Source organism: Lissotriton vulgaris, chromosome 10 (genome assembly GCF_964263255.1).
Source record: "Lissotriton vulgaris chromosome 10, aLisVul1.2, whole genome shotgun sequence".
Taxonomy (NCBI): Eukaryota; Metazoa; Chordata; class Amphibia; order Caudata; family Salamandridae; genus Lissotriton; species Lissotriton vulgaris.
The window spans coordinates 669,200,853-669,227,069 of NC_141698.1; the positions used below are offsets into that span (position 1 = coordinate 669,200,853).

General features: G+C 45.3%; 1 protein-coding gene across 1 annotated transcript in view; it reads left to right on the plus strand.

Annotated features, from left to right (window-relative positions):
* Positions 1-26,217, plus strand: part of DYNC2I1 (dynein 2 intermediate chain 1) — a 476,503-nt gene that overhangs the window by 422,038 nt on the left and 28,248 nt on the right. The window contains exons 20-21 of the mRNA XM_086941505.1: positions 12,080-12,131; positions 19,250-19,310. Coding sequence (XP_086797631.1) covers positions 12,080-12,131; positions 19,250-19,310 — 113 coding nt within the window. The remainder of the gene's footprint in view (positions 1-12,079; positions 12,132-19,249; positions 19,311-26,217) is intronic.

Genomic DNA, 26,217 nt, shown 5'->3' on the forward strand with positions numbered 1-26,217 from the left:
GAGAGAGACTGAATGAATAAGCGCACTCCTCCGTGCATAGGAGTACTGGTAGTTCTGTGTCTGGTACAACTAAGCAGCAGCACCCGTCCAGCCCTAATCAGTGACAGTTAATAAAGGCTGTGCACTGCAGCCGGTGTGCGTGTCTGCTCTGGCTCACCCCAGCAGGTAACTGGTAAGACCTACGTTAAGTGCTTTTTGGCACACACATTTTTGTCTTGAGTTTTTAACCGTCCCCAAAAGCCGCATGGTTCTCATGAGATGAAAACAGCGATTTATGTAAATTATTATGCATTGCAATAATATATCGCACGCAATAGATAATATGCCTTCTGTCACTGAGAATTTGAAACTGCTTTTCTAAGTGCCTCACAGCCTCATACTCCCGAAGTCCTTTTGTACTGTGAATAGCCTGCTGTACGAAACACACACTGATCAGGCCGGGCCTGAAAGTGAAACCTATTGAGGAACGTAGGAATTAGGAGGTTCACAAAATCACAGCACTTGCCACTCAGTCTTGACTCTTCACTTCTCGGGCCGTCGGCCGTTTCCCAAGAAATGAAATGCAGTTTGGTTAGGTTTCTAGTAGTGGTCTCGTCGGTCCGGTCGGTCACGTCTCTCTCTTACTCACTGTGACGACTCAAGTCGAACAACAAATGGCCGGGTAACTACTAACTTACTGAGTACCCCTGCGCTGGGCATGCTGCTCTGACCTGACATCACACTGACCCTGTTCCTCATGGAAACAGTCCATCATCAGAAATCCTTTTCATCTCACCCCTCCACACCTGCAGCCTACTGAAATTTGAGATTCACAACTTCTCCTCCCCCTGACTCTCAGGAACTAAGCTTCAATCCTGCTTGCGTTTAATTTGTGCCCCTCAAAGGCCCTCAAATCGATGTTGCACTCAGGAATTATCTTCCCTTTACCTTAAAAAGAAGAAGGTGTGAACACTGGAACAAAGTACAAACGTGATGGATAAACTCTTGCTCATATTGCTTGTTTATATGGTCTGTAAATAGGGTGTTACATTTATAGCTTGCATTTTTCGTTCACCCTAACAATGTAAACTCTGAGTTCATGGAATGTCTGCCATGTTCAAAATAATTCCAATTGATTGAGTAAATGCTGTCTATTATGCTGCTTGGGCCCAGTGCATGTGTAGTGTAACCTATGTGATGTTTACTATTGTGTCATTGACGTTAACACAGCAGTGAGGCATTGGGGTCTGTATGCAATGTTATGCAAGTATTGTAGCCTGCTCATGTTTTCAGAAACAGTCTAACTCTATTACAAGGATCTTCTGTATTCGAGTGAGGGCATTGTCGTCATACAGGAAGACTCTTGTGCCAGCAAGTGCTTCTGAGATAAATATCATGCGCAAATCGAAATAAACAAGCAGTGGCTCCCACATCAAACCTAGGGGGTCAGGGGGGGTCTATCCTGCCCCCTTTTGGTCATTTCCCCCTTTGTTTTGTTGAGTAATGTAATCTTTTTAAACCATACTGCTCACGGTTCACAGGATATAAGCAATACACCGTGATACTGGTCCCCCCAGGGATCTGTAGTGGTGCTTAAAGTTTCAGTAAAAAACACCTCTCTTGATTTCTGAATAATAAGTATAAAAGTGTTAAGGTAGCTATGTTGTTCTACTTACATTTCATATGCTTTACTTAATCTTGCATCCATATGAGGGTTTGCTTTTTCCAGGAAGGTACTTTTTTTCCATGCAGCATATCACTCTTGTGCATAATTTGAATTGAGCCGCATCCAGGTATATGTAGCAGGGCACAACTGGGTTGTAGCTGAAGGCAGTGTGGGTGTCTCAGTGGGATAGTATGGTGTTCATTGGGGGATGTGGCACTACACCAGAGCTGCTGAATTTCGTTCTGGGGAACCAGCTTCAGCCTTCATGAACAGTCCACCAGACCACTCCTGGAGTGCCTCTGACTTCGTTCTGTTTCTTTACTTTTTGTGACTGTTGGTCCTGCGGGGAAACATTTTAAATTTATGTTGTCTTGTTTACTGGGAGCATTGCTTTTATGTTCCTTTAGTGTAATAGGCTGGCTGGTGAAGTGCACTTCCCATAGTGTTCAGTCACTTCAATTTGCCTTTAGGTGACTACCTGGCTTAATGGTGGTTTTCTATTTGATTTCATGTAACTCCTTGTCTTGATGAGTGCATTGGTTTTAGTTTGTTTGAGGTAACTGCTTCACATGCTGGTTTCATCACACAGCTGACACCCACCCTGAGAAAACCAGAGCTGCCCTGTTAGTGGTATCCACACCAGTGTGCTTAGGTTCCTTACAGCTCCTTCACTTGAAGTGGGTTACCACCTACCCGTTACTTTTTGTATCCTGCTCCTACCAAGTCAGATCCAAATCCAGACCAGTCCCCACAGTTGCTGTCATGTCATCTCAGGCGCGATGTAAAGTCTCCCAGTGAGCTGAGGACTCTTTTGGCTCAAGAACCAACTAGCTGGAGACCCTTGTGGTTGTTTAAAGATTTAAGATCAGCCTGTAACTCAGTCTTGAGCTGGGTGGGTGACCTCGATTACAAAGTGACTGTGCCAGATGTCCCATTATGACCCCTTTTGCCTGTCTCCCCTTCAGACGCAGAGGGCATAAAACTAGGGGGTGCTCAACCCTGGCAAAAAACTGAGGGGTGACCCTAAGAGCACAGCTGCCATCCAATCAGGGGTGGGATGCTTTGGTGTGCTGGTCTGGTTTTCTGGGTCATTGGCTCAAGTTTTTCCCATGTAATTGATTGGGTGTCTTGGTAAGTTGCTTTTATGTGAATGTCTGACTTATGACTGCGCATTCCTTTCAGTGTGCACTTGCTTCAGTTTACTTTGTGAGTCACTGTCTAGTTTGCTGGATGTATTGCTTTCATTTTTGTTTCATTGAATTGTTTGACTTGCTTGGTGCGTTTATGTTGGTGCCTGCATGCTGAAGTGTACTCTTCTTCAGTTTAAATGTATGTGACTGGCCTGTTGACTAGCACCCTGCTTTCAAAGTGAAGGTTCACAGGTTCACACTTGCTTTAGTTTACTTTTGTATGGTTGACTGCATGCACTGTTTTGCTGGATGCATTGCTTTAAATTACTACTTGATGCATTGCTTTCAGTTTGCTTTCAAGTAATTGCCTCTCATTTTCCTAATGCTTTGTGAAGGCTGTTTCCCAACTGTTGTGCAACTTCTTCTACTCTTAGAGCTGAGATTTTCATGAAAGTCTTATAGTCTGAATTCAGCATCTGAGCGTAATAGGACGAAATGTATGAAGCTCTGTGGTTATACTGAATAAGCAGCTACATATTTCCATCTATTAATGTAATAACTGCACTTTCAGAATTGGTTTATTAACCTTCCTGCTTTCTCAAATTTGCTTGAAAATGCACGATTTTTCTTCAAAATTTTCTTGGGGGGGGGGGGGGGGGGGGGATTTCCCCCGAACCCCCCTTTTGGGGTTCAGGGTCGCTCGCTGCGCTCGCTAGCTACGGTGCTGTATGCAAATCACTTTGCGCCCCACCACTTTGAAATGTCACCCACCACCCTTGCTCTTGGGGGCGCAATATGTTCGCCTCGACCAGCGCTGCCCTGCAGGCTCTTAACACTGTGTGTGTGCTGGCTCGGGCCTCCTCCTCAGCGTCCCAGGAGGGTGGTCAAGTGGACTTACGGCATTATGCGTTGGATGGCGGGGAGCTGGCAGCGTTTATTCTCCGCTCCCCCCTGGACATCTCAGAGGTGTTGGGCCGGGCCATGGCTTCCTCGGTCCATCTCCATCGGCATACTTGGCTTAAGGGATGGAGTATTCCCTGAAAATATTCAGGAGCGACTCATTGATCTTCCGTTTGATGGCAGCCTGTTGTTCCATGCCCCGGCCAACTCCGCCATCCAGAAGCTCTTGGCAGTGTTCCGTCCTCCTCCTCCTCCTCCTCCGCCTTATCATCCTCCTCCTCCGTCCCCTCCTCAGTGATTCCTGAGTTGGATTGATTCTGGGCCTTCTTAGGCCACTTGTTCTGGCTGTGGAGTGCGTTTTCTGGCCATTGCGTCCTTCTTTGGGACCTTGGCATTGTTGGCTGCTGGACGGCCCTTTTGTTGATTATGTGTATGTGTTGGAAATGTTGCGCTGATTTTGCCCTGAGATTAGGCCTTCAGTTGGTTGGGCTGCTTGTCAAGCCTTACGCGGGGGTGTTTTTTTCCCCATGACTCTTTTGTTTGTTGCGCTGCTGTGGAAGTTCTTCCAAAGAGGGATGCTTGAGGCTTATCGTACCCTAGGTCATATGTCTTGCGCTCTGCTGGAGGGTTCTGGTCACCTTCAGGTGCCTGTTCTCCATGGCATTTGTGTAGGTTGCTTTTTCTCCTTGAGGTCATGTGAGCGGCCACTTGTGGTGGTGTGTCCGGGCATCTCCTCCTTTCCCTGCTCCTATCCTGAGGTCTGGGATGCTCCTGTGTTCTCCCTTGCCAAGCGCCCCCTACTCAGCCTTCCTGGGGCCTCGGGCTCTTCTTCTTCTTGCTTCTGGGGGCTTGACTGCCGGCGCTGTTCTGGCTGGCATGCTGCTCTCCATCTGGAGTGGGTTCGCCTTCTTTTCCCTTGTCCTTGGGCCTTCTAGGCTTCTTCTTCCGCTTTTCCTGTCTTGGTCTTGGGCGGAAGTTATGTTGCCTTGTGGGGGAGTGGGATACTTCGGCCTCTCCACCCTTGCCTTTGGTTCCTCTGCTGTGGGTGTACGAGCCTCTTCAGCCTTCTTTTCTCTCCTACATCCCTTTGGGGTCGGTAGGGTTCTGCTTGTGGGGGTTCCCCTTGCCTGGCAGGTACGAGGTTCTTCCTGGTCCACAAATCTGGTCACCTGGGGGGCCCTCTGTTCTGAATTGGCTGGTGGGGTTTCAGGGGGCATTGCTAGGGTATCTTTTCTACGTGAAGGAACCTCCGGCTAGTAGTCTCTATCAGATGTACGAGTTACTTACCTTCGGTAACAATGTATCTGGTAGAGACGATTCTAGCTGCAGATTCCTTCACGGCACGCCCTTCCTCCCCTTTTCTGCGAGGACCCTTGGGTTGGTCTTCGGTACTCGCCTCCCGGTGGGGGGCTGTGTCTCCTGGGAGTGCCTTCCTTGTTCTTGACGGGTCGCTCCGTCTAGGGGCGGTTCATTCCTCCTTGGTTCTTGGAGGATGGGGTTCTGGTGTTCTGGTGCCCTGCTGCTCTGGCTACTCTAGGTTTGGGGGAGATTGCTTTTTATTCCTGTCCTTCCCTCCCCTCCCCTCCTTCCAGTGCTATCCCCTTATTAAGGGTCATCTGGCCATGCCTAGCCTTGTCCCTTGTGGTGGTTGCCCTCTATGGTGGGGTGGCTTGGAGGGTTGTTGTCCCTGTCTGTCTTGGGACTGGTCCCCTTTTTCTGGATGGGGGTGGTAGGTTTACTACGTGTACCATGACTTTACGCATGTTCCTTGCCTCTGGGGCACAGGAGTGGGAGGCTGTCTATGTGCTGGCAGGGTTGCTGCGCAGGGCTCTGCTTGTTCTTTCTTCTTTCCTGTCTTTGGGTTCTACGGTGTTGCCACTATTCTGTGTTGGTTTGCTAGTCACCGCTTCTTTCCATTTTTTTCTGCTCTTCGCACACTGTTCCCATGATCCCACAGTTTTTTATCTGGTGATTCCGCGTTGTGGTGCGGAAAAGTTCTCCGAAGAAAACTGACGTAGCCGCACCGGGGTGGGTCTTGTGACCTCGCTGACGTCACGTGTGCGGACGATGCCTGGGCGGAATCGCGTGATGTCGCCCCGCCCCTGGCGCGCAGGGATTCTGTGGCAAAAAAAGTTTCCGGATCCAGTCTCAAGCCTGGGGATAATTCTACGTGAAGGAATCTGCGGCTAGAATCGTCTCTACCAGATACATCGTTACCGAAGGTAAGTAACTCGTACTTCACTTCATGCACCTTCTCAACACTCAGAGGTGACATTTAGGCCATCTCATTTGGATCTTAATTCTCTGGCTGGAGTATACAGTGGACTTCATACACATGTGTAGACCATTTGCAAAGATAGTTTTGTGGCACAAACAAAGCGATATGAATATGCAGCATTTACCTATAGGAAGCCAGGGCAGTCTTTCCAAATGCTTAAAAATGCAAGTATCTCTCCTTAGGACTTAAATGAGCTGGGAAGCCGCATTCTTCAGAAATTGTAGGCTATGAATCAGATAATCTGATAGAGACTTCTAGCGCAGATTACGTACTTTAGAATTATCCTCAGGCGTCAGACTTGATCCAGAAATTTTAGAACAGTATACCTGCTTGCCAGTAGGCTGCGTCATTCGGCTCTGCATCTGCGGCGTCTGCACCGGATGTAACGTACATATGTAGGCACCACATCAGCGTGCTGAAGTCAGTTCTTTCCTTTCTGCCCTCAGTTACTGTTTGACTAGCTTTTTAGGTCGAACTTGCTCTGCGCAGGCATATTTTGTTCAGTCTATGGGCTTCTCAACACGACCAGCGCTTCTGGTTGGTTGGTTGGTCTGCCTTTCAAAATTCCTTACTCTGGTTGGTCAGTTGTGTCCATCTGTCCCGCCTTTGGGTGTTTGGTTCCCTCCCACTGGACATCATGGATTGATTCTTTTAGTTGGCCATCTCTGGCCATTTGTTACATCCTCGCTCGCATCACCCCCCCCTCCTCCCTCCCATCATTGCTGCTGTTCTTCCTGCTTGTTTTCAATGGGAGTTTCCTTGCGCTGCTTTTCGTTGGACATCTCTGGCCATTTGTTTCCTCCTTGTTTTTTAAACGCACAGTTTTGTCGATAGCGAGAATCCAACCTTATTTACCAGTCCCAAAGTTGGCATCTCTTGAGGTTACATCACACCTCTCTCCTGCTGGGCATAGGCATCAGTGTCTTTCGCTGCAACTTTCGTAATAATTTTTTTCTTGCTTGTTTTTCTCGCTAGGAAGTAACTATAGAATAGCGTCATTTCTAACTCAAACAAACATAGCTCACTATAAATAAAGGCCTATTGGACAAGACGTTTTCGTAGCAGTTTTATCAACGGGTCTGGTAGTGTGGTTCGTAGGTGAGTTGCTGTCACTTTAATGCGTTTCTCCATCGTTGGAGGATGTGCTACACCCAATGGCCGTTTCTAACATTGCTTCAATTTATGGAATGTTAGTGTTTATTGAACATGACGCCTTAATAATATTAAAAAGAAACCGATTTTTACACAGTCATGTTGATCATGGCATTTAAATAATATTGTTTTAAAAGAATACTGAGGACATGGTTCTGTCCATGAGATACCTGGTGCCAGGACGGAATGCCAAACATACTTTTTTCGTGGGAGCAGCGCCCCCCGGTGCACAAAGTCTTAGTCATGCGAAGGCTGCAGTGAGTCCCTGAGAAGTTCCACGCTAGTATTGTGCACCAGTATGCAGGATTTTATTGAAAGCAATGGCTGTGCATTCTCCCTGGAGCCTGAGCAGTGACAAGACTGTTATACACTGCATGGTCTGTCCTCTCTACATGTGCACTTTAGTGTTAACACTCTCTCCCTGTGCTCCTCGTGTAAGTGGTACTTGGCCAAAGCTGCCTCGGGTGTGTGGTATGGTGGCTTATCTTCCCGACCCCATGATCCTTCTTAGTCTTTCCCCATGCTGTCTGTGGTTACTCGCAGCCTCTGCTACTGCTTCTGCATCTCATCTTTTACTCTGTCTCGAGCCAGTATCTATGTTGAAATAGGCCATGGGTTTTCTGCTGTGTACTGTTAATTCATTCCACTCCATGGTCATCCTTTCGCTTGCCGTTGCCTGTGTCTGCTCAGCCAGTTGCTGCTCTTAAATAGTCCCTCCCACCTTGGTGGCCTGTGTTTTCTTTCTCTGCTGTGTAAATCTTAATTCCGTCTGCATGCCTGTTAAACCTTTGGCTCGCTTACGGCCCTCCACATCCTTTACCTTCCATCTCTGCCTTGCTCCCCATGGTTGCTTCTTTAGCTCTTTCTCTGGACATGCTCTGCTGCAGTACTTCAGCCTGCATTCAACTCTGACCTTGCATGTGAATGTGGCTCTCTGTGTCGCCTCAGTGCCTCCGCAGGGCTTCTAGCAGCACGAAGTGTGCACAGTGAATACTGTCACCAATATTCAAATGTCTGTCAGTGCAAACTATTTGCTAATATGGCATATAAAGGCAACTCAATTTCCGATTGCAAATGTCTGTCATTAACATGCTCATGCTCGCTCAAGTTCGGTCTGTGCTGGATCCGGTAGTCTGGATGGTGCAGTTGGACTTGCAAGATGCATATTTTCACATTGCCGCCCTGCCCGCCCACAGACGTTACCTGTGTTTGGTTACATGATTGACTAGGAGTACTTTCAATTTTTCATTCTCCCCACTGGCTTCACCAGCACCCCCTCGGGTGTTCACCAAGGGTATAGCCTAGGGTATGGCACTGGTTGCAGAACACCTGCGAAGGTCTGGTGTTTCAGTCTTCCCCTACCTCAGTGACTGGCTATTAAATGCTGGCTCACCACAGGCAGTCCTCTCCCACCTCCAGACTACAGTGAACCTCCTGAACTCACTGGGATTAACTATCTACATGCCTAAGTCCCAGCTGACTCCTTCTGAGATGCTCCCTTTCACCTGAGCTGTTTTGTACACACTACAGTTTCAGGCGTATCCTCCTGCATGGCGAGTCTAGGTTATTTAGGCTACAAAACTGATGTTTCAGCATCTATCCTATGTTTCGGTGAGACAGACCCGTAGGCTGTTGGGCCTCATAGCCGCAAGCATCCTGCTAGTGATGCATGCCCACTGGCATAGGCGGGCTCTGCAGTGGGGCTTGAAGTTCCATTGGCGCAGCATCAGGGCAATCTTACCGACAGGGTCCAGATCTCAGAGGAAACCAAAAGATTTGGAGTGGTAGCTAACGAAACGTGATTGTGTCAACAACAGACTCCTCTACCTTGCCCAGCCAGAACTGACTGTGTCCGGACTCCACATAAACTTGTTGGAGCTTCAAGTGATTTGCTTGCCATTAAAGGCCCTCCATCAACGGAAGGCTTTTGCAGGTGTTCACAGACAACACCACCGCCATATTGTCCTGCAGCAAGCAGGGCCGGGTGGGGTCGTGGACCGTTTGTCCGGAGGCTCTATATTCCTGGACATGGTTGGATCAACAGGGCATCTTCCTGGTGATCCAACACCTGGCAGTCACTCTGAATGCAAGCAGGTACAAACTCAGATGTCGATGCCTAGTGGATCACGAATGGCGGCTCCATCCGGAGGTGGTGCAAGGCCTCTTTCAGGAGTGGGGAAAGCCTTGAATAGATGTATTTGCACTACATGGAATGCGCAATTTCAGCAGTTCTGCGCACTGTAGTTTCCAAGGCAGCTCTCACTCTGAGACGCATTCATCTCAAGTGGAACTCAGGCCTCCTGTACACCTTTCCGCCAATACTGCTCCTGCCCAGAGTTCTCAAGAAGATCAGGAACAACCGGGCCTAAGTTAATCTTGTGGCTCTGGATTGTGCACACAGAGTCTGGAATCCCGAGCTGATGAGCATGAGCATCAGTCCTCGGGTCAAGCTTCCTCTTAGTGAGGATCTTCTGTCGCAGCAACAGGGTAGGATCCTGCACCCGAACCTGCAGACCCTCCGCTTTCATGTGTGGAGATTGAGCCATGACAGTTGACAGCCTTTGACCTTCCTCCTGAAGTCTGTGATGGTATTCTGGCAGCCAAATGTCCTGCCTCCAAAATGGTGTACGACTGCTGCTGTGACAGGGTGTGTTTCCAGAAACATTGATCCCCTCTTTTCTCTTCTTTCTCAAATCTTATTATTAGTTTTTTATTTGGCCCTACAGGGCTCTTCTCTGGGCTCAATTAATGGCTCTCGTTCAGCCATTTTTGCATTTTTGCAGTTGCCGGACCAACCTTTCTTATTTAAGTCACCTATTGTGATGCGATTTCTCAATGGCTTGCAGCATGTTCCCCCCCAGACCATTTTTCCTTCTCTAGTGGGATTTGAACCTGTCCTCGATTTCATGATGTGCACACCTTTTGAGCCATTGCACAACTGCCCTCTCCGGTTATTGACCATCAAGACTGATTTTCTAGTGGTCATTACATTGGCCAGGAGGGTCAACGAATTGCAGGCATTTTCAGTGCATCCTTCCTATACTACCATTTCCCCTGACAAGCTGGTTCGTCAGGCATATGCCTACTTCTTTCCAAAGGTAGTCACTCGTTTCATCTCTGCCTACCTATTTCCTAAGACTCCACCGTCTGGACCCAAAAAGAGCGCTGTTAATCTTTCTTGACCGCACAAAAGACTTCAGGGTGGATGATTAACTGTTCGTAGGGTACAGCAGGGTCAAGGAAGGGAGGGCTGTGCAGAAACAAGCAATCTCTGCATGAAGATCTGCTTCACATTGGTGAAGAACCAATTGCCTGAGGGCTTGCACTCTCATTCTGCCAGGGCATTGCGCTAGCTTGCAGAGTTCCAGTACTGGACATCTGTCAGGCTGCAGCGTAGGCTTCATTGCACACATTCACTAAGCACTACAGCCCATACAGTCAGGTTCGTTGAGATGGGCATTTTGCCCGTTTGGTCCTACAGGACTTTCCGGTCTAAATTTAGTTTGCAGACCAGCCTCCTGGGAGGCATTGCTCGTGTATCTATTCTACGGTAAGGAATTTGCAGCTGGAAGTTCTATCAGATAAAAAGGTTACTTACCTTCGGTAACGCTTTATCTGGTAGAGACTCTATCTAGGCGCAGATTTCTTACCAACCCTCCCCTCTTCCACGCTCTGCACGCTGATTAAAGGAGAAAGCTTCCCCTTGAAAAGGGCCCTAGAAATTCACACCAGTGGTAAGTATTCATTGTGGCTCCCTGCTCCTGGTGTGGAAAGTGCGAAAACGAACTGAAGTCAGCGCGCCAAGGTGGCACCTATATAGGTACTGTGTACATCACTTCCGGTGTTGGTGATGCTGACGTGGAGCCAATTAACGCTACCCACTGATGTGCAGGGGTCCTGCTTGAAAATTACTAAGGTAAGGAATGTGCTAATCCTATGCTTAAAAAGTTTGTTAGAAAAACAGACATTTGAGGTGAGCAGATTCAGAGTGTCACTAGTTTAGTAGGGTTTTCTATACAGGAGCTGCTCTCCACCTAAACTTGGGAACCACCCAGAGTTCTCTGCTTCTCTTTTGCATATTTAATGCAGCACTCTAACTCTGAAAAGTGTTTTGTTTTGACATATACTGTGTGCTCCATGATGTCTGGACAAAGCTAAACCTCTCTGACGAGCTATAATGAAAGTGAAACATGTGTCAGGGGTTGCTTTTATTCATTCCAGGTTTGCTTGGATGTTATTTTACCAATCCAGAGGTGCAATACTGTGCCTGAAGTGGTAAAAGGCTTTTGTCATTTTACACCTTGGCTTGAATGGCACTGTGCTAATCCTATGATTAAAGATTTTGATGTAGAAATGGCAAAAGACTTTGTCCTTTTCCAACTCAGCGTGGATAGCACTGTGCTAATCCTTGCATTAGGTTGTGATCCTTGAGAAAGTTTTTGAGGGTGGTCGCCTGTTAGTCTTCCTCGTTGCTCCAATGGAAGTTGAAATCCCATAGGAAGGTGGGTGGTAGATAAGGTATCGTTTTGCTACAGATCCTGTTGACAGGATTTTGACTTCCATGTATTTGCAAGAGGAGAGATTACCCATTGTGAATGGAATTATATTTAGATTATAAGAAATGATAGGTTAGCATTTGTATTATGTTGAAAGACTTTACATAGATTCCGAAATTAAATGTATTTAGGATGAAATTCCTAAGAAAACTAGATTTGGTATGTACTCACAATGTATTTAATACAGGTTCCACCGGTTTATGTGATGGGGTTTCTCTGTTGTACTGTAGTATGCATGCGGCGTAGTAAGAATTATTTTTTTATTACTGCTGTAAAAGCAATTAAATATATCTTTAGAACCCAGCACATACACACTGTTCCTTCTACAAATCAGTGCAAGCCTTAGCCCAGATGCAGGACCTTAAAGTGCCTTATTGTTGTCATCTTTTGTAATGATTAACAATATAATTTCTTTCAGGTAGTAATGGAGATGCAGAAGTTAGACCTCGCCGGGTCACAAAGCGATTTAGGTAAGTTCAACAAAAATTTGTAAGAAATAAGATGGTTTTGTCTTGAAACAACAATTGTTAGGAATAGCCAAACTCACAAAGCATTACAAGGTTTGTTGCCATGAAAAACATATTTGTATTTTACCCATATATTAAAGTTGATGCATATAAAAGTATTGGCTCAGCTAATGTTTTTTAAATAACCCCAAGATGCTCCATTTATATTACATACGTATGACTTTCAAATTCTCTGGTGCACCATCTCCTATCATGTCCTGTTCTTTTAGTCTGTGACATTAATGAAGGTTTCAAGGAGGTAGGTTTACTATTTTAGTGCAATAGAATTCCAGTTGTTGATGCCTATGGATTACTTGACATCTGACCCTAGTTTCTATTGGATATTTCCTGCTGCAAAATTTCGAAATTTCAGTCTCAGGTTCAAAATGCACATTAGCACAAAAGAAGTACCCAAATGTGCATTACCGTACATTTGCAGTCAAGGGGGCAATAAAGGATAAGTCAGACCCTTAAAAGGAATGGTGTGGGTGGGCAATTGGCAGGTTCTGGGGCTTGATCCTGAAATAAAGGTAGCAAATAAAGAGAGCACTACTTACCAACTTAAAAATGTTCTCCTAGCTTCCACATAGCTCCCTTGCGATACGGAGGGGCATCCTGACACAGCTGCTAGTACAACACATAGAGCTTCATTAGCACTGTATATTCAGGTTTCTATTCTGGACCCAAAAAAGTAATGTCTTTAAAATTAGTACGAAAAAGACACAAATATTTGACCAAACCCTGATCTTTCTTTAGGATTCTATTAGTTCAGAATCCCGTTAGACGTAATTGTTTCCGTATTATATTAACTATGGCACTGGAATAATGGTAGTTGATCCCTGTGGTTTCTGCATGAATGTTTTGTAGTACTGTGCAGCTAGTTGTGAAGACAGGGTTATTTATTCCAAAAGAGTAGACCTGGATAGGAAAGATGTGTTTATTCATTCGTTCTATATAGATTGGGTGACATGTTTTAAGTGGTTAGAGTTTTGTTTTTAATGGTGTAGGTGATTTGACAATGTGCAGAGCAATAGCGTAGTAGTCCATTCGTAAAAGAATATTTGCATGATTAAGGGAGGCACAGAGAAAAATATTGGTTGGAGCATTTTTTTAATGTATTCATTTCATCACCTAAACACAAAGTTGCACGGGAAGAATGGCATGAGGATGTTATACGGGGGTTGGCCAAATGAAGAATCAAGTAGCCATGTTTTTATTTGTTTTTTTAGACATTTTGGGTGCCCCTGAACAGGAGAAGAGTTCCAACTGTGAACTTTTAAATTGCCAAATACTAAATTGAATGATTGCACCAGGTTTAGGATGCTGCTGACTAACTGGTCCTTTTGGGTCAAAAGATATGATAGTGTTTCAGCTGTAAACACTGCACTGGCTGGCTGTAGACAAAAGTATTGTTTTGAAAATCTCATGCCTTGTTTACAAATTCATGGCTAAAATTTCCCCATGATACCCGAGGAAGTTGTTCACCCACTTTAATCCCAATAGAGTTCTTTAGTCAAAGAATTGTGGGTTGCTGATTGTCCCATATAAATGTCTAAAATGAAGAAGAGACAGGAGGTCTGCTGTATAGGGGCTTTTTCCCTTCTAGTATTATTTTATTTATTCTTACGTACACTAACTAGAAACAATTTTTCTGATGGATACTTCCACCTGCAGATTCCTAACCTATTGCATAATCCCAGGTGTCAGACTGCAACCGTAAAACATCAAAGCTTTATTTGTCATTGATGTCAGACCTCAAGTCCAAATCTTACAAGCATTGACTCAGCATGGACCCCAAGACGATTAAGCAATAAACTTTTCATGGCTTGTGCCCACAATGAGAAGAGACCTTGATGTTGCTCTCTGGCATGCTCCAGGTCACCTTCCTCTGACTCATTCTGTAAAAAGAAGAGACATTAGAAGCTCAAGAAACAATCCATTGGTAAGTCTCCTGGTTTTCCTACGACTTCCACAGGAGCTTCATGCTCAGAACCAAAGTTAATAGTGGTGGAGCTGTCAGACCTGCCACTGCGACCAGAGAGTGCCCTCGATCCACCAGGCCCGCCATTTGGGCTAATACCCAGGTAATCTAGTGTGAGGGTCTGATCCAGCAGCATTTCTTTAAACAGTATCTTTGTATGCCAAATCATTTGGATTCACCCTGGGCACCAGGCTTTCTCTCAAGGAACACACTGCCAAAAAAACAGAGATGGCCTAGAACAAGCTCCCTCTTCTGAAGGAAGTCAAATATTTCCTCCAGAAAGCGACCTCAGAACTGCTTTTCAAGCCTTTGTAATCTGGATGATGGTAATGCCCTACTCTATTGCTTCCCAGACTCCACACTTGCACCCCAGGATCAAAGAAAACAAGAGAATAAAGAGGCAACAAACAATCAAATATAGTACATCAAAATTTTCAAAAAGAATTTAGGTAGGTGATCACGAATGAGTAATAGTCCTTCACTGATGTTCATAAGATGTTTGTATTGCAATCTTCATACAGTATCTTGAGATCAATACAGCCAACGCGTTTCGCCCAGATCAGTCTTCCTCTGGGCAGATATTTATAAACGACGCAAACACCAAGGTTGGGCGCTCTATGGACGGCGTAAATTGGTCTCTGCTTTCGAATTAATGACTGTCTACAAATTTAGATATCCAAGAGCTTCCTATTTCCACTAAGAGCAGCAATGTGCGGAGAGCAAACGTGTAGGCCTTTCACGGATGTGGAGCTTTAATATGTACAGTTGTTCCAAATTTGTAATAATATTTCAATGAGCTACTGCCGGCGAACACTATGATATGTGTCCCTGGGTATTAATCAAGGTCAGCGTCCTGCTCCTACATCCATCTCCTCGGCATGACCAGCGTTCTGGTCCGAAAAAACCACGAGTTTTTTTCGGAGCAGAACGCTGGTGAGAAATCATGCCGAGGAGACGGATGTAGAGTGCCCTACCTTCGTGCTTGCGTCGTTTATAAATATCTGCCCTGACTATTACTCATTCGTGATCACCTACCTAAATTCTTTTTGAAAATTTTGATGTACTATATTTGATTGTTTGTTGCCTCTTTATTCTCTTTTTTTCTTTGTATAACTGAGGTCCTCAGGCAGTGGGTCTAAGAGGTGGGCAACATTGGCAAATAGGATTTTGCTTCGACTTGTGTGTATATTGTGGGTAGTGCAATTCTGAAAATCCTTACTACCGTGTCTTGTTGTTTGCACCCCAGGATCACCAACCCGAATTTGCTGGCATCTTTTTAGCCAGTGGTCTGGATACCTTTTCAGAACCGGACAGAGATCTACACAGCTGTCGTCCTATAGGCCCATTGCTTTGGGGTGGACTACAAAATTCTGGGGCCGATCCTTGCCGATAGATATGCCTGAGTCCTCCTGGAACATATACATCCCAACCAGAATGGGTTTGTCCCAGGGCGAAGTACCTTCAAGAACATCCATTGTCTTTTCCATTTACAAGACCGCGTCAAGAGAGGGTTCCCGCGTGTGGCCTGTCTGTTATTTTGATCTGGAGAAGGCTTTCGACATCTTGACATGGTGCTATCTCTTTTCTGTGCTAGCTCACATGGGAGTTGGGCTTTGACTACATCCAGTTACTCTATACCAAGCCAACCTCTCTGATAAGTCTGGGCTTCCTTGTTTCTGTCCCCTTCCCGGTAGACCCAGGGACCAGTCCAGGGTGCCCACTTTCCCCCCTGCTCTTCACTCTCGTAATGGAGCCCCTAGCTATATGCCTGCGAACGGAAGGTAAACAGTGGGGTATACTGCTTGAGGACAGAACGCATGCAGGATCCCTGTATGCGGTGACCTACTGCTATATCTGAGAGATGTCACGTCTGACCTCTCTCCGCTGTGGGACACACTAACTGCATATGCTACGGCCGCAGGGCTTTCGAGAAAACTGGGCGAAGTCAGACATCTATCTGCTCTGTTCCAACCAGGCACTACAATTTAAAGACCGGGATAAGACTTTCCTCCGTTGGCACGAGGCGGCTGTCCCCTATCTGAAGATCCGCTTTTACCACAAGTGCTGTACGACAGGGAGTGGAAACAAGCATTAAAATTCCCCCAATAAGTCTCCCATAACTCCTGTTTTTAAAACATTCAGTTTTTTATACTCCACAGAGTTTACTTTACCCCGGACCAATTAAAACACTACTTCCCTGTGCGCAGGGAGACTGCCTGCTTTGCCACACCCCTGACGCAGACCTTACCCACATACTATGGCCCTGCCCATCTCTACCCTGTTACTGGAGGTCTGTGCACAATACCCTGCCGGAGGTCATAGTACTACCAGTTATACACACCTTGCAGGCGTGCTCCTTGGGCATTTTTAAATGTCGCAAACAACACAAGGTACATGCCTGCTTTGCATCCCTGATGCTCCTCCTCGCCAAGCGTGTGCTCCCTTACAATTCCGCTCTCCAGTGGCTACACCGGTGCAGCATGGCATGGGGATGTACGCAAATGGAGTGATGTTGAGGAGGACGCCCTCCACTATAAACATGTTTGACATTTGCGAAAACAACCTATTTTGTCCCAATGGGCTACCCTCTTTTTGCAGTTCCTACAAGGGGTGGGGTATGAAGACCTTCCCCTATGACTTCGAAACGCCACCCCTGTGATCCACCACCTCCAAGATGGGGATCCCCGTGCTTGCTTACTGTTTCTGTCCCTGCAAGCACCCAATCACCACCATACAGCCGGCCTCTCTACCCATCCACATCAATTTCTCCACTGTACAGACACAACCTGCCACTGCCTCTTAAATCATCAGCCCTACCCCAGTTCATGATTATATCCTCAGATCACACTATTGCAACAGTACCCTTCCAGCATTTATAGTGGCCCACTAGCATTTTCTTACACAAAGTAATTCCCATGCTATATACTGCTGTGTTTTTCATTTTTATGGACTCTGCCAACTACAACTGTTGTTTATAAAGCAAACCCCAATAAATAAATACAATGTTTTTAAATGGAGTTCCCATTAGGGTCTCTGACCCCAGAACACGTGCCCTCCCACACATTAGTGACAAAGCTGTGGAGGTGCTAGACTAGCTTCTTTCCTCCGTGGACATCAAGGCTAATGTCCTTTAACACCTCAATCTCAGTGCTATTATAGACAACTTCATCACTTGTGAGGCTTCCCCAGAGGATTCAACTTTCAGCAATGCCAGTCCACTCAGACACATTCACAATAGCTTCAAAAGCTTCTGTTTGTACAATAGAGAGTCAGGACCAGAATTAAGAGCCTTGTATCCATCCATCCAGCTACGTCCTCCTCCTCCTCTTCCTTCCATGGACCGTAAGGGAACACAGGCTTAGTTTACTTCTTCCAGCCCTTCAGGAGCCTCTGGGAGACTGGGTGTCCTCCTTTCTACCAACCTGGAATGCTCCGGACTAGTCCTTCAGATAATAGAAAGGGGGTATACACTAATATTCCTATAGGCTCCTTCTTCCATTCCTCCCTCACACTGTCCGAAGACCATCGTTCCATCTTGTAACAAGAAGTGGCAGCGCTGCATCTGAAAGGATTAGTGGAGTTTGTGCCAGAGCATGAGATTGTGCAAGGATATTATTCACTGTACTTTATTGATCGCGAAAAGCATGGTGGTCTGCATCCAATCTTGGGCCTAAAGGTCCTGAACCTTTACTCAGCAAGGAGAAGATCAAGATATTGACTTTAGCTCAGGTACTGTTGGCACTGGAAGCAGGGGACTGGATGATGTCACTCGCTTGCAGGATGCATACGCCACATCCCGATTAGCAGTCATTTTGTGGAACAGTACTCCTGTAAGGTTTGTCATCGGCTCCTAAAGTCTTTACTAAGGTGATGGTGGTGGTTGCAGCTCATCTAAGACACTCAGGTATTCCAAAATGTCTTGTACCTGCAGGACTGGCTGCTCAAGGCCAGTTGCGAGAGTTAGATTCACACCATCTGCAGTCAACGTCAACTTATGTTTCGACCTGGACTTGTCAGTAAACAGATCCAAATCTCATGTGTAGTCTTCCCAATGTCTCCTGATCATAGGGTTGGGTTTGTACACTACCCTTCCTGGCGCCTTTCCTCTTCCTCAGAGTATCCACGACATTAACAAGATGGTTCCATACTTTATGGAAGGTGCAAGAGTTCCAGTGTTAACAGTCTTATGCCTGTTAGGTCTGCTAACTTCCTGCATCCTTCTGGTCACGCATACCCGTTGGCATATGAGGACTCCGTGGTTCCAACACGGGGTAGATCTGTCTAAAACCATTGTTTCCGGGAAAGTTACTGCTTGCAAATCTATCCAACAGGTAAGGAATCTGCAGTGAAAAGTAACCATCAAGGAAAAGTTACCAATTTCTTTGTGCCCGAGTTGAGGGCTATATGGCTTCAGTGATGTTGTCCAACTTCACTCCCAGAGTCGATACAAAGCCAGCTCCCTTTTACCAGCATCTTAGAGCTTTGAAGTTTTGCATCAGTATCTTTTTCAAATTGCCCTAGGGTTAGAGATTATTCTTGCAGCACAGTTTTGGTAAACCTTTTGCAGATTAGATAAATAGATGCCTTAGAGGAGCCCACTCCATAGTCCAGTTTGGTGTAATTAGTTTTAAGCAGAGGTTGCTGGGTTCAGTGTGAGTCAATTTACGAAGGCAGTGCCTCAATTGAGTCAGGCCACTGGAAGGAAATAAATTGAGCAGGATGTGATATACCTGTATGGATAATTTGTCATCTTCCCATTCAGTTATAAGCTTTAATGGGCCAACCACCCCATAATTACATTGAGGCTAGAGGCAATAAAATCTGAAGATGATGGGCCATGTTGTCAAACACTTGAAGTACTCCAATTTTAGCAAGTGACTAGTGTGTTACCCACCAATGTTAAGATTCTGAGACTGTAAAGCATGACAAAAAATAATGTTCTCTCTGTAGCTCATGGTAATTTGTTTTTACACTGATCAAATTGACAGCTTTCAATTTCTTAACTGTCATCCATTTTCCACTTGAGTACTCATTAAACAGTATTTTTTCTGGTATTGTTACTGTTAATATTTTCTATTTTGACACATGTATTGCTTTTCAGGTTTAATTCCTGGCGGAAAAGTGAAGTTGGTACACAGCACCACCATAAATGTGCTTGACAGGTAAGAGTTGCATCTAGCATGGTAATTTCCAGCAGTCCGGCTGTGATACATTGATAAGCTGATCAGTTAATGTTTCAAAATGGGAATTGCATACAACCAAGGCCTCAGAGGTACATGATTTTCCAACCACAGGTCAGAAATGTATTTTGGACTGTCTCCTAAATAAATTCAAAATCTGACCTGCTTTCAGCAGACCTTAAGCAGTTATGTTTTTTGCAGTGATGCTTTCTTAGGTAGCACTGTTACCTATCTGCAAAGATCCATGACTTCGTTCACTAGCAGACTTTGGTACAGAAGAATGCTGTATGTAGTAAGTAAATTGTGACAATGTAACAAAGTTGTATTACAATTTCTTTACATACAAACAATTAGAATGTTATATAGTTTTAAAGAGTTTCCTATTGTACAAACCACAGCCTATGGTATCTTAGCACTGCACATCAATTACAAAATGATTTTTGAGGCAACACGTTCTACTTTTTTAATTGACAGGCAACAGAAACAATTTTAATCAATAGGAATTAGACTTATACCAGAGAGAAGGAGTGTTTTAGGGGAACAGTCCAGACATATTTTTTCTCATAGTGTCATGATTAAGTAGTGGCGTCACTGCACTGCAGTACTTCCAAAAACGTTCATGTTGTACACAAAATGTGAGCTCTATTGTCTCTAAACCCATAGGAACAAATAACAGAAAAGATGATGGCATAGTGCTGGGTGGTAATCTCAGTTAATGTCCAGCAATTTACAGAAAGGCTGACACTATGGATAAGAGTGTCTACTCTTTTTAAAATGACCCTTGGTGGAGGACTCCACCAGGTCAATATATACCTAAGACAGATTTCTTTTGCATAGGTGAGTTATTCATGGAAATGAGGTCCACAGTCTTCCACTGCCAGCAGTGTGATACCTTTTGGTGTTCACTGCTATACTCTTGGGAAGCTGTGTGACCTGCAACTGTGAAACATGGCCAGATTAAGACCGGAAATTTGCAACTCTTATTTTGAGGCATTCCCAGAGACCCTGCCGCCCTCAGCGGAGGAGCGAAAGAAGCTTCTTTCCCATGGGGACCCATCAACTCTTCTTCACGTGGTGGTAATTGACAGAGCATTCCACTGGAACGCTGGCTAGAAAGTTAAGCAAGTTCCACTGTTCATCCATTTTTAACCCCCACCTGAGTAGTGAGATTTCTAAATGTAAGCACTTTCTGTCTGAGGATTATTATCTAGCGCTGGATATTAGTGTCCACCTTGGTGAACTATGAATGCTCTGTAAAGACTGACATAGTCTTTAGTTCTCATAAACTGTTGCGGATTGACGGTGTTGGAAACTAGATACATTCTTGAAAATGCTTACACACTGCGCTCCATCACTACTCTGCTGGTAAAATGGTTCACTTGTGGCATATGAGCTGTTACACAAGCTACACAAATATGCTATCTAAATTCATAAATGCCTTCATTCAAGAAGAATCCTCTTAAAACATTGAACTTTGAGACTTGGGTAATCAAGATATCAGTCTGACATGTTATGTAAGCAAGATTTATAAAGTGCATGACTACCCCAATTGAGGCTTACCAGTGCTTCAGAGTTTGGCTGCAGTGAGACCCGCTTTAGAAAAGTAGTCTTAAGCTGGTTTTGAAAATGCCTTTCATCTGGGCTGCGATGTAGGTGTGGCGGCTGGTGTTCCAAAGACTGAATTCCAATAGATGAAAGAGCACCCACTTTGTCTTACTCGTTCATTCATAGGAACATGTGTAAATGTAAGATTAGTTGACCGTAAGCCGCTAGATGGAAAATAGGGCTGGATAAGATGCCTCGGGTAGTGTGGCCCTGTATTTGCAAAAGCACAGTAAGCAAAGCAGACGGTTTTAAATTGAATGCAAGTGCCTACCAGCAGGCTGTTTTGTGCACATCTTGCGAGAAATTGGGTTGTTAGTTGATGAAACCCTACTCAAGCAATAGCCACAATCCTTGTGAAGGTGATCCTAAACAAAATAACTAAATTAACCATTGCTTGACCCTCTAGTATCTTGGCACCAAAGCAGTCTGGCGTAACTTAGAGGCAATGTGTAAAGTATTTATTCAGCACTTAACAGTAATAAAGTGAAAACACAGCACGAGAAAAATCCCACACCAACTTAGAAAATAATATAAAAAAAAATATTTGACACCAAAACGGCACAAACCCAATCAATAAATCCAGAGTTAGGATTTTTTTAAATGCTATGTGAGAAACAGCACATAAAAGATCAAAGTGCCAACCATGGATATCTAGTCGCAAAAGAACGTGGCAAAGTCAAACGTTATTGCCAACTACGATGGAATGCAGTTTCGGATACCTGAAGTAGATTCACCCAGTCTCTACTTATCTTTGGACTTAGAAGATTTTTTCTAGAAAAATGTCTGAGAAGGCAAAGTTCAGTGAGGCAAGGCAGCCACGGGTGTCCAAGGACAAGGCATTGTTATTGGGGAGCCAATGGATGAAGTCACAGGTAATATTTCTACTTTTTTGAAGTTGAAAATCTCCAGTGACACAAAGTTGCGGGCTGTAGCTGACAAGGGCTTCAGGTGGACAAGTTCCCCTTCTGAGAAAAGCTGCTGAACAGGATTTGATGCTGCGGAGAAGAGTATAGTGGGAGCTGCCGCAGAATGGCTATGCACCTTGGGCTGATCGGCAAGCAGGTAAGACCCGGTCTCCTCTTGGTTCTCAGAACACTTTTTGGCTGAATTTTCCAAGCCCCAAGTTTTGGATTTGGGCTATTTGGGTACCTTTAGCACCACATCCAAGGGTCCAGGAGTAGGGAGGCACCACTTGGAGGGTGAGGACTCACTTAAGTTTGATCCAGGTGGGCTTCAAGATGTTTGGAGCCTTTTCTGCTCATGAGGCTCTGATCAGGAGGCCCACCAACTAGCCCTTGAAGTCACTCTTCAAGACCTGGGTTCAAGCAGAAACACAGGTCTCAAGCAGCAGGACAGTCCTCTTGGTGGCGCAGGGCAATCCTCTGAATTACACTGCAGGTCAGAGATAGCAGGGCAGTCCTCTGAGAGTCCTGCCGTAGGTCGAGGAGTGACCGGAAGAGTTGCTCTAGGGGTCCTATTTTTATACTTGATGCCAGCTTTGAAATGGAACAAATATCTGGAGTTACCTACCCACATAGACGTGTCTGGGATTTCCTGCCTCGCTGCCCAGGTCCCAGTCTGTCTTCATTCCAAATAGGCTAGTGTGAAGTCCTTTGTGTGTGAGAGAAGGTAGTGTTTTTGAAGGTCATATAGGACTGTGTACAGCTCTGCCTCTCCTTTCCTCCTGCTTTAGATAGCCCACCCACCTAACACCCAGTCCCTCTATTGTGTGGCTTTCTGAGAGGAATACACAAAGGCCACCTGCCACCTACACGTAGTCAAATGACCAAGGAAACAGGCAGTAGGCACCAAATGGTTGGGACAAAAAAAATCCAACTTTGTAAAAGTGGGATTTTCTGAATTGTGATTTATAAACCAAGTTTACCATCAAAGAAGACTTTAAATTGCAATCCCCTAGACACCAAACAAGACATTTCTACTTTCTCCCCAACAACATTTATAACGTATGAAATGTCATAAGGTAAGCCAATGTTATCCAATGGGAGAGATCGGCCCCACAGTAGTGAAAAATGAATTTAGGAGTTTTTCACTACCACAGGACATGCAAAACTTAAAAGTACATGTTCCTCTTTTTTTAATACAATACTCCACGCCCTGTCGGATGTTTAGGGCCTACCTGATAGCTGACTTATTTGTAATAAAAAGAGAGTTGCAGGTTGAGTTCAGGGGAACCCCTTGGAGGTTAAGCTTGGAGGGGCCCCGGCCCATGGATCACCAGGCAGAACAGCTCTACTTAGCTCGGGCGTCTCGGGGTCAGGGATGTACCTGTCTTTTTGTGGTGCTGCAGGGGCTGACTTTACCCGGCGTGCCAACGCAGACACTTTAGGATGCAAGTACTCGACAACTGCGCCACAGAACTTGATGGTCAATGATGCAGGATGTGTCCGTCCTCTTGAAGTTGAGTAAAGCAGTCAGTAGTCAGCCAGACCCGGCAACAAACCTTGGCCACGACAAATGCAGCGATGAAGCAAGTCTTCGTCCAGAAGTACTGGGAATGCTGTAGAGGATTGAGACTCAGTGAGGGTCAGGACTATGCTTCCCTGAAGGCATCTGACTGGTTACGTTTGGGCTGGTCCTCGACTTAGCCCTGCAGACAATTCTTCTTTTGGTCTTGGAAGTGTGAGTTATGCCTGCCGCCTATAGGGTACTTGTACCTGTAGCCCTAGGGAGCCCTAGTGAAGTCTCTTTGAGGAGTCCTGCCTTGTGCAGATACATGTCTCTTCTTTGTCCTTCTTCAGAGCAGATGTGGAGTTCTGGTGCCAGAGGTGCCCCTTAAATCATGGATTTAGGGGGTGTTTAGGGGTGTGAGGGTTAGTAGCCAATGGGCTACTGATCCTGCCGCTAAACCCCGCCCCTGAGGTGACCACATACGGAGGGTGTATGTCACCGAACTACAGAGAACCCACTATTTTTGGGACGTTTCAAGATTGCACAAGCCGTCTTTAGCTGTACAAAATAGCTAGCCCATCCTTGACGTTTGGCTAGCCTTTACGGGATGCCTGCCTCCTGAATATCTAATTTCCCGCCTGCTCTCAAACATGAGTGCTTGGGGGCAGGGGAATCTTTGTATCCACTGGGAGACAAGTTACTTACATATCAGAGGCAGTTTGGCCTTTGATCCTCAATGCCCAAATTTGGTGGTACCATAATGGAGCTTGCTAACTCGGCTCACCTGGTAGCCAGTCCATGTTAACCTGTGAACCGCCGTTCAATTACAGTGATCTTTAATTAAAAGATGACTGTAGGGTCATTTATGCTTGCACATACATATCCACACCATTGTTATAATGCACCCTGTCTCCTGGGCTAGAGGAGGCCTACCTTAGGGGTGGCTTAATTACATTATTGCAGTGAGGTGACCCTATCACACATGCTGTGTGCAGGGTCGATCTCGAGCAGGGAAGCTGCTCGTGCAGGCTGCAGTGTCCGACCTGGAGATCTTACTTTTACTTGCATAACTTGGTGGCACAATTAGTGCTGCCTGCAAAAAACACAGTTGATGGACAGAATGCAGAAGAATGTCTTACATTCACCCCAGTGCAAAGATCTGGGCTTAAATCCATCGTTTTTTTGCACTCCACACCACCCTGGGTCAGACAATGGCTATATGCAAATCAGCCTTGACACAATTAGTGCTGCCACCCTGGTGACCACTTTAATACCCTTGCCCTGGTTACCAAAGGGCACTTTCCTGCACACCAAATCTTCCAGGAGGATCTGTAATTCCCTACCATTTGCACACATCACTGCCATTGCTGGATTTACAGGGTTCTTAAGCATCAACGTACATCTTTATGAATCTAAAATTTAGTGCTAAAATAACTTGCATAACAGTAGTCTATGTGCAAAAAGATCAAAATGTCTGTCTCAGTATGAATTGATGCCTTACCTGCAGATATCCGTGAATCACAAGCATTAACCCTCACCACAAACGTGAACCTGCCAGCACCCCTTTCTTATCAAGAGCTCCATCTTGGGTAAAAAAGGTTATTTGACCGTGAAAACTTTATATAAGATCCTGAGGCTTTCTAGAATGGACACATTATTTCTGTCACTATATGTTTCCCGGTTGATCCTCAACTTTTTTTCACTTTACTGAACTGTTGCAGCTACTTCATAAATTTATTTGTGTTCCATAAAACACATGATCAGATTTGTAATAGAGCATCTTCGCTAGACATGGGCACTTTTATATCAACAAACTTCAAGTCATGGTGATTTTGTGTGCAGTACATTTTCAGATGATCATTGTGATATTTTTAATCTTGTCATATTTTAAGGTTCACATTTATTTTTATTGTTGCATCACTATTAATGTACAAAGCTTCTCAATGTATCCAGCATATTGGCTACAATAATCTTCCATGATAAGAAGTGCAACTATTTAAACATTCCAACAAACCCCCCTCCCACCACACCCTTTCCCACCTTCCGGGGGCACTCACAGCTGTATCCGAATGTGAAGAGTAATGAACAAAAGGAAAGGAATTACTTGGGTGGATCCCCCACTTTCGGTGCATGCATCGGCTCGGTCAAGTTGAGCAATCTCCGATAGCAGGGACATGTCAGTTTTCAAAATTCCTGGAAAAGGGGTGCTATATATGGTTGCCACAAATCTCGGCAGGAGTCCCCCAGCGTTGTTCTTTTCAGTTTCCCCATTACCAATATATGCCAAATGCAGTGGAGCCATCCTAGATGTGTCAGCAACCTCTCCGTCCCCCATTTTTTCACAATCGTCTGGTGTGCCACCTAAAGTGCCAATCTAATGTGACGTCCCAGGCGAGACGTGTGTGGATGTGTAAGTGTGTTGGGAAGTCCCAGAATGGTATAGGCCAGAAAATGGGGTATTTGAGTTTGAAAATGTGTATAAATATCGATCAAAGTCTCGTCCCAGAAGTGAGTCAGTTTGGGACAATCTCACAGGATATGAAAAAGAGTCCCGGGGGTGGCACAGCGCTCCCAGCAGTCAGCACTGTGGGACGGATAGCCTCTGTGCAGCTGAGTAGGGGTCAGATACCAGTCGGTTACGATTTTAGTGGCAGTCTTAATGCTTAAAATATTGCGCGCTGAATGTCGCGCTCTGTAATATATATCCTGCCACTCTTTATGGGTTAACAAACGTCTCATCAAAAAATCACAAGCCACTTACTACGAAGAAAAGATCATGGCTGCATCCAACTCCTCCAGGGAGACATATCGCGTAGTAAAAAGTCTCCTGAAAGTACCCGAACCGCAACCAGTTGCCGATCCCTCCGGTACTAGA